The following is a 15,684-nucleotide window of genomic DNA, read 5'->3' as shown; positions in this document are numbered from 1 at the left end:
CGCAGTTCCATTAGCCAACCGTGATATTATCTAGGCACTCAGCCCTTGCTACGCCGCAGCCTCGTTACACACATGTATGTGCTGGCAAGGTCTCCTGCGAGGCCTTTCGTTAGGTGCATTAGTTAGCTTTCGTAAGATAATTGTTACTCCTAATGTGCTCAGCCTCTGCTGCGTCATTTTCCAATCATTTGGTCTTTCCCATGGAAGATACCCCTTATAAAGTGATATTGACTACATCTGGTCACTTCTCTTTCCAACATCCCGAAAACCAAACACCGAGGGAAGAAATTCAACATGGCACAAAGGCTTATAGAACTGTCATGCAAGAGGTTCAGTAGTGAAATCTCAAATGAAGACGACGAACTGATCCGCGCTACTTCTTTGGATGACGTCCGGGTTGCGATCGCACAAATTGAGACTCAGCTTGCGTCTAGGGGAAGTTTGAGATACCTTAGCCGTCTTAATCCTTACCTCGATGCTGTCGAGCGTTACTCGAAGGCTGTCGACCCTTTGTGTAATGGCGTACCTTTTCTACCTTATATTTGGGTGGGTGATTGCGGCCTTTCGGGGATAATTGAGGTTGACTACTCACAGATATCCTCAGGCACCTGTAAAATTCATCATCGTCGTGAGTACTTGGGAGCCTAAGCCCATAAAAGTATGAAACTTCTAACGGTTCGATCGCAGGCTGTCCATGAGCATACGCAGACCCTGGATAAGATGCTCTCGGCATACGCGGAGATCGGTAATTCTCTCCCGTGGCTTTCCAGATTGGGCAATACTTTCGCGCAAGATCAGGACTTCCAGCGGCTCTTTGCGTTTCTATATGAGGATATCATAGAGTTCCACCGCAAGGCGTACGCTCTCACCCGAAAGCCGGGTAAGTCCTGAATCAAGAATTAATGCAGATTGTAGCTAACGCTAGAAGCTTGGAAAATCTTCTTTTGCTCTGCTTGGGGTCGGTTTGAACAGCGTTTCGGCGATCTTATCGAAAGCATCACCAAGATCGGTGCGCTAATCGATCGGGAGGCCGCATCCCTCGATATCCAGAATGCAAGCGAATGGAGACGGAAGTCACTTGAGGATGCCACTGTCCAAGAACGACGTTGGCAGTCAACGCAGGCTCAGACCATGATGAAGTGGCTTGAAACGGGCGACAACGACCAGGAACTCAAACTCGATTGGTTGAAAGGTCGTTGCTGTCCTGGAACGGGTTCCTGGATTACTTCAAATGAGAAATTCAGGTCATGGCTCCAGAGAGGACGAGGAAACCCAATCATGTGGTTATATGGGAAGCCAGGATCGGGTGAGTACAAAGCTAAGAGATCTAAGGAGACCAACACTCACCGCTGTAGGCAAATCTGTCCTGGTCTCGCAAATTATATCATTCCTTTCGCTAAAGAAAGGCACTCGAGTCTTATTCTATTTCTGCGACTATCACTCCACTCCGTATGAAATAACGGCCCGTGTCTTCAGGGCCTTTGCAGCTCAGGTCATGAGAATCGCTCCAGAAACAATACCCTATTTTGATGATGAGTATCGCTCCAAGGGACAGCGGCCTTCTGTATCTGTTTTGAGAGGGGCACTTGCCAAGGTCCTTGCGGAGTTCGATGATGTTCGGCTGCTGGTGGATGGTATTGATGAGCTTCCAGCATGTGAACATAAGGCATTAATCAACGAACTCAAACAGCTTGTCAAATTATCCGGCTCTTCCTGCAAGCTTATGATTTCAAGTCAGGACGTTCCGAGCATTCGTCCACTTCTCTCTCAAAAGCTCCCTCAAAAGAATATACTATTTCTGGGGGATGAGATGCACACTATGGAGAAGGATGTGGGGACCATCGTCAAATGTTCGTTAGAAGACCTGGATGAGAACATTGGCATCACCATAGGTCCCCCCCTGTTGGAAGAATTGAGGAGGAAGATAGTCCAGAAATCGGAAGGTACGAAATTTCTCGATGTCACCTTTCTAGTCTCGGGCTAACTTGTCTGATGTGATCAGGTATGCTCTTGTGGGTCCATCTGGTCCTGTCTCTGCTAGAGACGTCAGCAAACCTAGCGGAGTTGCGATCGAATGTTGACTCTTTACCTAAAGACCTAGAAGCAGTGTATGTACGGACCATTGAGTAATACTGGTCACCAAGATACTAATCTATTACAGATACGAGAGAATCCTCAACAACATTCGGGATCGATGTTCACCAAGCAACCTTGCCAGGGTTAGACGCATCTTTGGCTGGCTGATCTTCTCACAAGAGCAGAGTGGTATTATGAAGTATGAAGTCCTTATCGGAACAAGCCTCCATGAAGGATCAGATTGCCTGAGTCGAGATAACCGACCTTTCCCCACCGCGCTCGAGATTTGCAAACCCCTAATTGAAGACGGGCCAGGGGGTACGGTTGCAATCATACACTCCACAGTGGCTCAGTAAGTAGATTTATCTATGATGCGTGCCTAAAGTGACTAATAGGCTGCGATTAGATATTTATTGAGCAGACCCAGTGGACCGTTAATATCGAGTTCTGTCGCCCATCGGGACATCGCCTTTGCTTGTATTTCACAGCTAATACAAGTGTTGGATTATGCCCATCGCGATAAATCAAGTCCGGAGCTCATGATAAGGACCGGCCTTGGACTTCTTGGCCTTCAGAGTTACGCCAATGAGTATTGGATAGAGCACTTCCTCCAAGGTCTCGAAGATCAAAGCTCTGCTATCACTGAGACCTCAGTAGTGAGACAAGCATTGTTATTATGTGAAAAGCACCTCGACCTTCTACAGTGCTATGACACGATATCACCGATTAATTCTCCACAAGATCCAGACATAAGTTCCAATTTACCTCTCGATAAACTCGACCCAGTGCCAGGGATCCAGCGGCTGATCCGCCAGGTACACAACTTTCGCAAAACATTGGAAGATCAACAATCTAAGCATGGTCTGAGTAGGTAGCTCTATCAACTTACAGGACCCATAAACCCAGCATTGACTAACTTCATTCCTCTTACTTGCAGATGTTAATGCCCTTGAACTGGACTGTACACTATTCTCACGAGCCGATGCAAATTACCAATGGGGTGTTCAACATCTTTCCCAGCTTGATTCCTACCACGAGCTAAGCCGACAAGAGCTGCTTGTCTTCCGCTCAGACTACGGACGTACCGCATTTACATGCTCCATTCGGAGCTGTCAGTATTACCGATTCGGATTTGACTCTGCTGAGAAACTTGATGAACACAAGAGGGTTTCCCATGGCAAAGCATTTAAATGCTACGCAAAAGGTTGCTTATACAATGACGTCGGTTTTGCATCGTCTAGGAGTCTTCGTGAACATCAGAGGAAACGACATAGCCACCCCAAGCTTTTACCAGTGCCAGATTCTATCGGGCGCCTGATACAAAGTGATCACAAACATCCCAGGCAACAGTCTACAAGAGACGGGGATCACTCACCAACCTCCACTTCACCTTCCAAGCGCCAACGCGTCAATGAATTTTATTACATTCCTGGTCCGGATGATGTCACAATACGGAACGGTCATCACGTTCAGAGCAATAACAATGAGACATTGCCTGGGGATTCTTCTATTGATGCCGCCCGTCAAATGCTCATAGCTAATGGCATCAACCCAGACAGCATTCACCCTATGCAGTTGCAAAACTTCGCCAATGCCCCTCCTGCTTCTCAGCAAAAGTCTATAGCTACTTATTCAAGTAATTTGGGTCCAGGCTAGCTACTTGTCTCATAATTATTTACTAGAAGGGAATTTCGTTAGAGCTGTGCTGATTCAATCAAAAGAGAGATAATTTCTTAGAAGTAAATTCAGAAAGCATAGATAAAACTATTATTAGGCCTTTTATACGCTACCAACTGGCCACATATTCCTGCAGAAGATAAGTGAAAAAGTAGCGGTAGTACTGACCTTTCTCGTCTATCACTATGTACGTTAATTCCAACCTAGTAAGACTGGTAGGTCAAGACATGACTCGGTGCAGTTGATAAATAACAACATCAACACACTCATCCGCTATTCATCATCGCCGCCACAAGTAATGTCTCACCCACTCCTGTCGAGACTCAAGCAAGCCAGTCTATCCGATGCACCTCGGTACCTGCAGAAGAACTTCGATAAGCATGGTATACAAGCGCTTAGAAAGAGGTCTTACGGACAGTAGAATAAAGTGGGGTTATCGAGATGATGTTTGGGTGTAGAGCATCTGGCAACGTTGATTGCTCTGGAATATGCGGTTAAAGCGCAGGCGATACATGCATGAGGTCAGGAGGTAGCGCTGTACACATAGTCTGCCGGACACGTACTCCTCTTGTGGATATATTAATGGACCAGTGGCTACCAGACGATGTTGCACCAATGACTTGAATGTCTTTATCGGGTCTACTAGAAATGAATGAAGACCCTGCTATTACCTTAAGTACCAAGCTAACAGGAGATTTGCTCAACCGCTTCGAGACCTTGCCATCCCGAGTCAGACAGAAGACTCAGTGGGATCGACTGGTATGGATAAAGGCCCGTCGGCAGTGGTTCCCTTCCTGGCGATGTCCTGGCCTCATGGACTCGTCACAATCTCACATATATCACCCTTGGTATGCTTCATGGTAGCCTGGATCAAATCCACATTCACAGCCAATTAATCGCCGCCTCCCAAACCGGCCATCATCCTTCCATGACCTGCACAAACACACCATTCCATCAGCCATTATTCCGGTTATAGTGCGCAGAACACACGTCGTTATTCAAAGTGGCGGATTCTTCCAGTACATGGTTAGAAACATGCCAGAGTTCAAAGATAAAGTCACGAAGATTAAAAATGCAGTTGCCCAAAACGATATCATCACGATCTCTTATTTTGAAGGGACCTCTACGAGAAGGAGGTGGCTCCGATCCTCAAGGCTATATACGCGGTATCTTGGATTTCAGACAGGCTGTCCGCGCAGATCCAGACACGATCCCGCCTTTGTCTCTTTTCAAACCGTCGATGTGTCTTTTGAGAATTGGCCTTGCGCTGCCGACACCTCGATGTGTTCCCATAGAAAGAAGAATGTCATACTCCAAGGTCAAACAAAACAAACAAAACAAATGAGTCATCGAGAGGATGGAGCCTCTACTCCATAAAGCCAATACGATACCCGACGAGGATCAAGTCATGCAAAGCATAATCTTATCTTTGTATTGCACAAGAATGCCAAGAAGAGGTTGTATGGACTTGGCTCGGATTTATTGGCAAGGCTTATGTGCTTTCTGAATTGCCCGTTATGGAAACGGATTTAATTACTGAACTATCTGCTTAAGAAGAACATATTAACACCTCAGTCAGACTTAGGGTCTTGCTTGTATCAGTAGTACCGGACTACCATCAAACAAGCATAGTTAATTAATAATATCGTCTGCTCAACTAATGTTTGTCAAGGTTAAAGTAAGTGACGAATATGAGTTATCCTCTTCTAGTTACAAATTGTAAAGGAGATATGGTAGGTGCAACTACTCAGGAAGCTTTAGAACTATCAAATTCGATGCTCACAATTATCGCAATTAGAACAAGACATTATAAATTCATAGAAATTATGCAACATCCTGAGCTATGAACTCCGCCTCAGCTATTCTCAGAATTCGTTCATGCAGTAAAGACTGTCCGAACCATTTGAAAAGGTATGTATCTCACGGTTGGGATTGATTTGGGTTCGTGGGGTGGCCTTGGATGATAAACTCGTCAGGCCAGTACTTGAGCTTGATTCTATTGCCAGAGACATCTACCACATCGTGCAGGCGGACTAATTCGGGCAGGTTGCTCTTGATGATGAGGATGCCGTCATCGCGCAACTGAGAGTCTTCTTGAAGCCAGTCCTCAAAGCCAGTAATGTCTTTTGGTCTCTGAGTCTCGAGGTACTTCTCTAGACGACGGTAAAGCTTCGGCCATGAGACCGCCGTCCTCAGGTTTGCCAAGATTGGCGTGTTAAGGATGAGCGGATCTGCTGGGAAACCCTTTGATCGCAACCACACGCCCTTCTTTGCCTGACGGGCATCTATCGACTTGGCGGCCAAATGTTTGCGCAGGTTCGGGGGAAGAGTGTCGTAGAACGCTGGGAAGACGAATCCCTCAGAGAGCAGGGCGGTGTTGATTGATTCATCTACAATGTCCGTGCTCAGGGCGAAGGCAGAGCCATCAGAGCCGCGCGCACTACCATCGCCTCTGAAGATAAAGCCAACCAGCCGGGTTCCAAAGCTGTCAAAGCCATTGGACAACACATGGCCACTGACTTCTTGATAACCAGATGTAACGATAAACGGGGGACTGCCAGAAAAAGCCGGATCTGTAAACCCGAGCCTGCTCAACAGCTCATCACGAGCGGTTGTGGCGCCTTCCAACTCCTGGTCTTTTTCCAGGGCGTCAATTGCTTCCAACCGAATATTGACATCTTCACCAACGCCAAGCCTGTCTTGAGATCCTTGTCGCAGCTCTTCAACGAAATGAACGTTGTCAGGCTTGAATCTGACCGTATCGCCATCCGGCTGCAGGCGGTTTCTGATAATAAACTTCCCATGCAGAAGCTTAAACATCTTGGACTTGGTCGTGGAAGAGAATCCTTAGTTGTAAAGTAAGTTTGTTTGAGGGACGTGAATGTTGATAGATGAATTTTATGTTTGTATGCGATGACGAGAATTATGAGGTCGCGCAAAGGCTATATATATATACTCGATGAGAACCATTCCACCGCATTTCTCCGGCACAGGATTTCTATAATGCCATCCCCCAAAGCTATCATTCAGCAAGTTTCCATTCCATGTTCTCAAAGCACCTTCGTAAGGTCATTTTCAGCTGATCGGAATGTGAGGGGTATGTCTTACCCTTTGAGACAAGCCTAGATGAATTCAGACCAGCTTGCAAAATCCAGCTGGGCGATTTCAACAGAAACCAAAACGCCCTTACGCATAAGGATCTTCAGAAAAACTGCCTAAATGGTATATGAACCCCTGATGTAGGCTTAGTTGCCGTACACTTGCGTGTCAGACCGGACTTAGCTCTGTCTGGAAATACCTGTGTACTCTGGTGTTTTGGTATCAGATATACGATGGCGACGATCTCTACCGCCTAAAGAGGTCATGGGTACAACGGTATAACTTAAAAATGCCAATGGGAAGTTTCTCCGATACCCACTCCGCTTTTCAACGGAGGATGATCCAAGTTCCATCCCTGCCTACGATCATGGTTCAGCTGCATAATAAGAGGGGGTGGGAAAAGTGTGGCTAGCTGAGAAACTAAAACAAGCTCAACCCAATCCATCCCTTCGTGAGATAACAGCGATTTGGCCCGTTTCACCGATTCCAGTCCAAAATCTCTTAAAGGACCAGAAAACTTGGTACTTGTCTTGCTACTTTCCCATGGGAAGAAATCAAGATATGGCGCGGTCATGTGTTGGCATATTTTTGTTTAAGGGTTAGCGGAAATAAACATAAAGAACAACCCTTTCTCCGCCTATGAAATTAATACTTCCTTGTGGATAAAAGGCAATGGTATGACCTCTGATTCCTTTGTATATATTTCGTTGTTTTGCCTAAACGTGTTTCCAAGCACCAATCAGAAATCCGAGTAAATCCCAGCCCTAGTCCAATTTTCGAAATTTAAGTCTACCGCAGTTGAAAATCAATTCTATCTCCTGTACAGTGGGGTAAATTAAATCATTTATACAAAAATTGGCTTTGTACTATAGGACTAGGGTAGGAGTGAGCTTGGAAGGCTCACGCTGGTGATTAGAGAAAGATGTGAAAATACACGTGACGTAACCGCGATGGTCGTAACAAATGAAGGCTAGTAGGAGAAATGCAACCAGAATGAAAGATATGTGGGGTCATGACGACCTTGCCCGCATTTGGAAGAATTCTGTCATCTCAGTCAAGTGAAATGGGTGGTGCGTGTTTTAGCGCCCGAATTCACTAGAACTTCGACTACCGTCTTTTGTCCTTCCATCTTGGTGACCACAGAGACGTCATCAACTAATACCGTAATGAAGCAAACGGTAAGGCCATTCCGACCTGTCGCTCCATGCTGGGAATGTTCCAAGCGACGACTGGTGTGCGATTTAGGGACGCCCAAGTGCCGAAAATGTCGTGTTCGAGGCGTGGACTGCCCTGGATATCAACACAAACCTCTCCAGTGGATGCGGCCCGGCCAGACCAGATCCAAGGGAGCTCAATCAATGAAGACACTAGGCCTCTCCTGCCTCCCCGCGAGAAGCGACAGGGTCATCGCCAATTGTACCATTTTAGGACAGGAAAATTCGACTCAGGTCAAAGCGTCTGAGGACTCAAAAGTTGAGGATGCCAGCAACACTCCTGCCTGTAAGGCACAGACTGCAATGACTGTACTCAGAAACATGAGTGGCCGAAGCACGTTTGAGATATTGATACAAGCGGTAGTATATTGTTGGTCGCGTTCATGCCACGAAACGAGAAGGACGCTGGACTGATGACTGGACTAGACAACATCAATATCGCGCCCGATTTGTCGGGGATCCGCCTGGGACGCGCTGTCACCCCTTTCATCGTTCCATCATCCTATGTGTCGTGCATACCTCCCGCAATAGCCCAGACACTCATATGCAGCGCCCTTGGCCATCGTATTTTGCAGACCGCTGAAGGCTTTGAGCGTGAGCGCAGCGCAATGGCACTGAACTTGCGGCAATGCCGAGGCAAAGCTCTCCAGTTGGTCCGCAAGGAGCTGGCTGGTGGCCGCGACTCCATCATGCCAATACTATGCCTACTGCTCTCCGAGGTACGGCTATACCGCCTGGCACCCCGCGGCTCGCATCGTGCTGACTGAGCAGATCCAACACTCAATCTCACCCTCATGGTGGCACCACGTCGACGCAGCTTACACTTTGATTGACATGCATGGTGGGTTCCGGTGCTGCTCCCTGCTACACCCGAATATCCGGCCTATGTACCAATTTCTCGTCTAGTATGTTTTATCCCAGTATTTTATCACGTTAAGCTGATCTTTCTGAGCGTCGACGTTCTTGGCGCAACTACGTCCCCTTGCGTGGACTCGGCCCGTGCCCAACGGCAGCTGGAACTTCTGCCATACTTACAGGACCTTTTCAGCGACGGAACGTTGACCTGTATACCATGTGCTCCCGATCTCCTAGCTGAAGTCATCCGCATTAACTATTACCGTTTTCTGAAGGACGGCGCAACGGCGCTTCTGTCGAATAGCGCGAATCAATTTCCACGTGGTTCAGACATTCTCAGACGCGTCTTAGACTTCTCGACTAAGCTCTGGGCGTCTGAGATCGTGGCTCATTCTAATTTTAGCACGGGAGGCAGCTTGTACAAGACTGAACAGGTCTTTGCGGTGCAAAGAATAGGCTGGGAACGTGTTGGTCGCATCTATCAGTCCGCTGTGGTACTCTACTGCCTAGCTTCTCAGCCCCAGGTATCAGACCACGTTCGCGAATCTGACCAGTGGATGTCCCTCCGCGCTTGTCTTTTGCAGGATCTAAGAGACTTGTCGCTCGATGCCTGCAGTCATCACCGCAAGCTGGTCATCTGGCCGTTGACTATGCTCGGCCTGACGCTCAACTACGACGACGGCGGTGCGCAGCAGTTTGTTCTGCAGGAGCTGAAGTGGGCAAGCGCGTCATTGGGCACTGCGACACCATTGGTGGCGATGCAGCTACTCGAGCGCACTTGGAGGACTTGGCAGGTGTACAGTGGCAGGGGATGGGACAAACTCTTTGACCGGCCTTATATTTTCGCCCTGTGATGGCTATGTAAGCGCATATTGGATCAGGCCAGGAAAAGCTGCTATCCGTCGCACGTCGAACGCGGTAGATTGCTGCGAGTAACTGGCACGTCAGCAAGAGCATTGATGACAGGGTTGCTGAAGGTGGATACCGAGCCGTGCCGAGTCTTGGCCATGTATTTTGCCTATTTGGGTAACGATCTACACCCTGATCTGCTCCGGCGTCAACGCTCACGCTAAACGCTAACGTCAGCTGCTTCTACTACTTCTACAAGGCGTCCACGCAACTGTCAAGATTTTTCCCAATTCAGCTAGAGGGATTCACTTCAATGAGGATCTTTCAACTGTCATTGCATTCTACCAATGTAGGACTTGGCGAGCGTTATCTATAAAGCATAGTTGAACCCCACGCATCGGTTACTCGATCAACAAACAGCTTGAGCCCTACCTCTTATTGCCCATTACCATTACGCACAACTTTCTCCTATCACCATGCGAACCAGCTGGCTCTATCCCATCTTCATTCCCACGCATGTTAGCGCCGGCCTAGTTAAGTCCACCACACATCCGCTCATTCTCGCAGACACGAATCGAGATGGAATCGTCAACGGCAAAGACATTGCCGACAAATATTCCTGGACAGATGAACGTGGCGCCATTTTCCTCCCCAACATTGGTGATAAACACCACCGATGCACCGCCTTTGATCTCAATGGTCTTTCTCTGAGCAACCAGGAGCTGTCGAGCTGCAACGACGCTTCAGGTCATTTGCTGCTTACCGCTGAGCTGACAGCCCCAGCCCGAACCGCACCCCTTCAAAGCATCTCTAAAGAGGCTATCGGGAGCATCTATACGCTTCCAGAGAGCACCTTGGGCTCAGTCCGTGTGTTCTGGAAACAGCCCGGATTCCTGTCAGATGCAGGCTCCCCGTGGAGACTCATTGATCGTCAGTTTATATTCAACGCAAGTAGTCTACGTGCTGGTATTGAGCTCGCTATAGACGCTAGAGAGTTGGTTTCTGATCTCTCTGTCTGGAACGGAACTCTTTCTTTGGAGTTTCGAGTCACCGACGGCAATATAACGACCTATGATGCCGTGGCGATGAAGCAAGCGCCGATCCTATTCCACCATCACCTGCAGCGAGTAGAAATGGTGCTATCCACAGACGGAAACGAGACTTCCAGTCCAGTGCAGAACAAGTTCATACACGGTCTGAAAGAAGCCCTGACGAAAGTGGCTGAAACCCCGGCCCTTCAGTTACTCAACGGCACCGACGACATCTGGGCACAAGACTTCATGGAACCCGGCTTCGCCAGTATGCCTGGACCGGAAGGTCCGATATCACTACGCGTCCTGGTTCGGAGTGCGCAGTCCACCAGAGTCAGTGGACGTCAGGTCTTCGAAACTCTCAGAGGTAATAGAGTCGGAGGCCACCAACTCTCGCTGGGATCTGGCTTTGGGCACGAGGAGATTGACTCAGGTGGCAACATCGAGATTATCCCACCATACGTATCCAAGAACGGAACATCATATAAGCACGGCAGGGTCATCATGGGAAAGCACTTTGACAAACTTCCAGCCAAGTCCATGAGGAGTTTTATCGAGGCTCAGATCTACCAGTCTCCCCTCATCTTAGAGGCTGGATGGTTGGTCATTGGACATGTGGACGAATTTGTCCAGTTCTTGCCTTACCAGAACGACCTAGGATGGACCATCGCTATTGCGGATACCCAAGCTCCGCTGGCTTTATTAAGGAAGGCACAAGAGAGTGGTCATGGAACCACCCTTGTCACTAGCTATCCCGATCTCCGCCAGCCGGAAGGTTTTTCTTTTTACGATCCTAGCCTTGAGAACCTTACCATCAACGCGCTTCTGTCTGACGACGATTTTTTGCAGACACAGAAATATGCACAGAAGTACATCGACCACAACTTGAAGCTTCTACTTGAAGAGGTACCACTACCTCACAACCAAGTTCTGCGAGTACCCGCTCTCTTCAAGGATGTCACATATCCATGGCCATCTAATCTCGATGGAATTCCCCCGCGCCTGCACCGGGTCCCTCCTGGACAGAGTCAACTAATTGCTTTACTTCCGGCTGTCGTTAATGGTGTTGTCATCGGGTCTGATTATTTAGCTGCAAAACCTTGGGGTCCAATTGTCGATGGTCAGGATATCTTTGAGGAGGCGGTGCGAGATGTGTACGGCCAAGCAGGGATGAAGGTACATTTCGTTGACGATTTCATGTCGCATCATGTAAATGGAGGCGAAGTCCACTGCGGCACGAACACCCTCAGAGATGTAGCGGTCGAGTGGTGGAGCTGAAACCTTATACCAGAGCTACGACACACGATTGAAGTGCAGGTGATGGCTATTTGACTGACAGCATGCGTTGACACCTTTCAAGTACTAACTAGACCCTTTACTGGTACTACCAGTCTGGCCGCCCTAGTTGCCCCATAGAGGGTTACGTGTTGATGTACTTATAACTAGGATAAAGTATATTATTAAAGGAAAACTAGTTAGATTTAATAGTGTTACCAGTAATATCATAGGCTTTTAGAGCTTTATATCCTCATTTGTGTTTAAATACAGCTTTTACAAAATATATCCCATACTTAGTTTAGGGAGGGCGCCGTCGCAGCTCCGAATCAATTCACTGGTCGACAGCAGCACACGCGCTCGGGAAAACGACGTCGAGGCCAAAGGATAGAGTAATGATAGACAATAAAGGAGGGACACAGGACAAGAGTTGACAATGATGCAAAAGGTTGGTTGAGTAGATAGATTTAGTAAAGCGACCTAAGCTATTACACATTTCGCTGGACCAATTACTGACTGAACTGTACATAACAGGAACTTCAAAAGGACTACCTGAACTCTGATGTGCCATCATGCATGAGAATGGTAGACTAGTCGTGACACCATTGTCATGGATGTTCTATGAATACCCATGAAACAAAGTAGGGAAACTGACTTGTGTCTTACGCCTTGACTTGTTACAAGGCCCGCCTCTCTCACCATCTATCATCTTTCTTTTTGTATCTATGAGAACCTACAAAGATTCTTGTGGCGAATATAGATAAATACTTTTTCTCTCCATTTAATATAGATTATTTATCAAAAGGAAGTGATTACTTCACTTAACCAAGAGCCTAAGGATAATATCTTATAATTAAGCATTTGCTTGCGTAATCTCCATGACCAATGCCCTCATCTCCTCAGTTGACAACTTGGGAAGACCGACGAAATCGTTATCAACCTTTTCAAAGCTACAGCCGTACTTGGCATTGTTACCACCCTGGAAAATGTAGTTAAAGAAAACCCATTTCTCCTTAATGCCATTCTTCAACGCCTCGTCGCTGTCGGCCTTGAGCTTGTCTGTGTCTACCTCGGTAATCTTCCACAAGCTGGGAAGAGCTTCCAGAAGAGCTGAAGCAAGTTCTTTCATCGAAATCTTGCCGTCCTGGGTTCGGATACTCCGGTTCTTAGTCGCCGTAGGGTTCTTGATAACACCAACAATGCCCCTACCCACAGTAGACCGACGGGCTACACTGATTCGAAGATCGCCTCCTTTGTAAAGAATTACCGACTTCTCCTTGAGGTTGGCTAGGGAGCCGTTGGTCAGACCCAAATCCTGGAACAGGCTACTGTAAATAAATATGTAGCTGAGACCGCCAACAGCTGGAGATCCGAGAGTCGAAACGACAGCATCGACAGACTCGAGAGCCTCCTTTAGCGACTCAGGATCGTCGTAATCAACAATCACCTCCCGAACCTGAGATGCGTACCCGGAAGGGATCTGTCCTGATCTACGAGACAGGACACTGACGTCGAAGCCACCTTCAACAAGTTCTTTCAAGACCGCCTCACCATGGTTGCCAGACGCCTGCATCCACTCCAAGTCAGAGACAAGAACCCGCTGAGATTTAGGATTGGCATACTTACACCGGCTTGAGCAACAGACTTGAGAGAATCAGACATATTTAAGATGGTGGAAATTGTAGAAGAGATATGTGTTTTGTAAAGGTTAAGTACTGAAGGTTAAAGATTAATGAGAGAAGACGGACGGTGACCTTGAAGCTATTATATAGTCTATAAGGATAGTAAAAATAAAGCCATTATCAAAATCCATATAACTAAGATAAGGCTGGATTTAGAGATCAATCGATCCCATCTCGACGCATGCAGCCTGTACTATAGTTTCAAGTTATGATTACATAAAGGTGCCGATGCTTACTGGCTGAATTATATTGGTTACTGATGAACACGCCATCAGGTGGGGGATAGAATGGAGTCATGCAGGATTTAGATTGGATTGACAAGCGGGATTTTCATGCGATAATGCTAGATCTGAATACATGAATTATCGACTTTGAACTTATTATATGGCTGAACTCCGAGTGGGTTGTTCTATAGGACATTGCTAGATTCAAGTATATGAATCAGTAACTTTCAAACTTACTACATAACTAGATACTGAGTGGGATGTAAGATAGAGTAAACTGATAAGTAAGTGAGTTTTAGTAGTGTTAATTTTAATTGACAGCTTTTAATTAGGAAGGCTCTGATCGACACGATCTGTACAGGGCAGCACAAACGTACGTGTTATAATTCGATAGCTGTGAAAATGGCGCATATACCCGTAATCCGTGGCTTGCAACGCTAAGCTGAGACGATGATCGTCGTACAACTAATAGATAAACAGTTCATCCTTCAAGTTGGCCATCCGATTGAACTGAGACTGTGATACAATGGGCAAACCCCGGATTTACAAAGTGAGGAAGCGTTTTTTGTCGTGACGCAGGATATTGATGAAGAACCAGGCCGTGCCGCAAGAGCAGCGCGGCCAAAAAAAAACGATGCAAAAACTACATACAACAGCGGGGATTCGCTGGTCGTCACCGACCCAACTACTAATCCGCCGGTTAGTGGCTTGACTATGGGAGAGCGGACGGGATCCCGTATTTTCCACTACCTTTGGTCGTATGTACCGATATCTCGATAACATTGGTATATATTAGTAACTTTAGTTTTATGCCTGGAATGATTTTGCGCCTGATATGGATCAGACCATGACCCATTTGCAATTGCCCCTCATTGGATTCAGACACAGCCTACGGTCGCAGACTACTGCAGCTTCACTTAGCAGGAAACACTGTGCTAGAAGAAACGAGGCCTGACATATTACTGCACTGGCGGTTTGGTGTTCAGATGAAGATTTTATGTTGGTAAAACGGAGTCGCGTCCATGGCAGATCGTAACTTTCACGATGAGATGCTGAAGCTTGGGAGTGGCGGGTCTGTTCTCGCTGAGACGACATATTTTGGAGCTGCGATTGGCTGATTTTCCAGGCGAGAGCGGTTGGTGTTATTGTGGACCCTTCGGTTCAGTTTTTGACAATTAAACAGTCTAGGGTACGTCACTATTATTCCAATGTCCTCAGAAGCTCGCTCCTGAATACATGGATCTATCTAAAGATAGGTAGGTAATGACGATAGTATTTTGAAGTCCTGCTTGACACAACTGTTACAGAAATTGCAACTTAGAAGATTTCAAATATTTCCAGCATTCATGCTGCTACTATAGGGCGAACTACCAGGGTACATTCTGGCTTATTCTGTTTTTTTGTGTCGCGGTATATAAACCCATGTAGCTCATAACCGTTTGTATAATTTTGTTCTTATCTCTTTCTCAATCCATCTTGGAGTTATCATGACTTTCCCAACATCTTCAGCATCAACTTGAAAAGCCACTCCACGATGACCCACCCCGCTGTTACTAACATGCCCCTCTTGGTCCTCGTCCTGCTGCTCTATTTTAGCGGCCTAAGTCTTAGAGAATCATTATTCTGTTTTCTGGAATAATGGGAAATTAAGGGGTATAGTTTAATTATCAGCGACAAGGTATTGTCGTTGGAGCTGAGACTT

At 47.0% G+C, this 15,684-nt stretch overlaps 5 protein-coding genes across 5 annotated transcripts; 3 read left to right on the top strand and 2 right to left on the bottom strand.

Annotated features, from left to right (window-relative positions):
• Positions 1–193: 193 nt before the first annotated feature.
• B0J16DRAFT_349481 (uncharacterized protein) lies at positions 194–3,851 on the top strand. The gene is made up of 9 exons (XM_046128917.1): positions 194–546; positions 605–628; positions 688–880; positions 929–1,306; positions 1,356–1,943; positions 2,003–2,108; positions 2,162–2,428; positions 2,483–2,943; positions 3,014–3,851. Exons 1-9 carry the CDS (start codon positions 295–297, stop codon positions 3,730–3,732), a joined length of 2,988 nt encoding a protein of 995 aa, XP_045979397.1. The 5' UTR covers positions 194–294; the 3' UTR covers positions 3,733–3,851.
• Positions 3,852–5,673: 1,822 nt separating this feature from the next.
• On the bottom strand, positions 5,674–6,573 carry B0J16DRAFT_358324 (uncharacterized protein; the record flags this gene model as incomplete). The annotated part of the gene is made up of 1 exon (XM_046129578.1): positions 5,674–6,573. The coding sequence occupies one exon, from the start codon at positions 6,571–6,573 to the stop codon at positions 5,674–5,676; it is 900 nt and encodes a 299-aa protein (XP_045979396.1).
• A 1,417-nt stretch (positions 6,574–7,990) lies between these two features.
• B0J16DRAFT_292977 (uncharacterized protein) lies at positions 7,991–9,980 on the top strand. Its single transcript, XM_046124349.1, has 3 exons — positions 7,991–8,352; positions 8,493–8,785; positions 9,104–9,980. The coding sequence occupies exons 1-3, from the start codon at positions 8,019–8,021 to the stop codon at positions 9,773–9,775; spliced, it is 1,299 nt and encodes a 432-aa protein (XP_045979395.1). The 5' UTR covers positions 7,991–8,018; the 3' UTR covers positions 9,776–9,980.
• A 75-nt stretch (positions 9,981–10,055) lies between these two features.
• B0J16DRAFT_292976 (uncharacterized protein) lies at positions 10,056–12,295 on the top strand. The gene has a single exon (XM_046124348.1). It carries the CDS (start codon positions 10,247–10,249, stop codon positions 12,077–12,079), a length of 1,833 nt encoding a protein of 610 aa, XP_045979394.1. The 5' UTR covers positions 10,056–10,246; the 3' UTR covers positions 12,080–12,295.
• Positions 12,296–12,929: 634 nt separating this feature from the next.
• On the bottom strand, positions 12,930–13,738 carry B0J16DRAFT_375762 (uncharacterized protein; the record flags this gene model as incomplete). The annotated part of the gene is made up of 2 exons (XM_046130722.1): positions 12,930–13,643; positions 13,703–13,738. 2 exons carry the CDS (start codon positions 13,736–13,738, stop codon positions 12,930–12,932), a joined length of 750 nt encoding a protein of 249 aa, XP_045979393.1.
• Positions 13,739–15,684: the final 1,946 nt, after the last annotated feature.

The sequence above is a fragment of the Fusarium flagelliforme genome, assembly GCF_020744385.1.
Source record: "Fusarium flagelliforme strain FIESC 12 MPI-CAGE-AA-0113 chromosome Unknown B0J16scaffold_7, whole genome shotgun sequence".
Classification (NCBI taxonomy): Eukaryota; Fungi; Ascomycota; class Sordariomycetes; order Hypocreales; family Nectriaceae; genus Fusarium; species Fusarium flagelliforme.
This window is presented reverse-complemented; position numbering and strand designations above follow the sequence as displayed.

Excerpts from the sequence above, each read along its gene's own strand:
- B0J16DRAFT_349481 (XM_046128917.1), top strand. The coding sequence starts at position 295 with ATGGCACAAAGGCTTATAGAACTGTCATGCAAGAGGTTCAGTAGTGAA. Across the intron at positions 547-604 it reads CTTTTCTACCTTATATTTGG|GCACCTGTAAAATTCATCAT; the intron begins GTGGGTGATTGC and ends AGATATCCTCAG. Across the intron at positions 1,307-1,355 it reads ATATGGGAAGCCAGGATCGG|GCAAATCTGTCCTGGTCTCG; the intron begins GTGAGTACAAAG and ends TCACCGCTGTAG.
- B0J16DRAFT_292977 (XM_046124349.1), top strand. The coding sequence starts at position 8,019 with ATGAAGCAAACGGTAAGGCCATTCCGACCTGTCGCTCCATGCTGGGAA. Across the intron at positions 8,353-8,492 it reads TGCCAGCAACACTCCTGCCT|ACAACATCAATATCGCGCCC; the intron begins GTAAGGCACAGA and ends TGACTGGACTAG. Across the intron at positions 8,786-9,103 it reads TATGCCTACTGCTCTCCGAG|GACCTTTTCAGCGACGGAAC; the intron begins GTACGGCTATAC and ends CCATACTTACAG.
- B0J16DRAFT_292976 (XM_046124348.1), top strand. The coding sequence starts at position 10,247 with ATGCGAACCAGCTGGCTCTATCCCATCTTCATTCCCACGCATGTTAGC.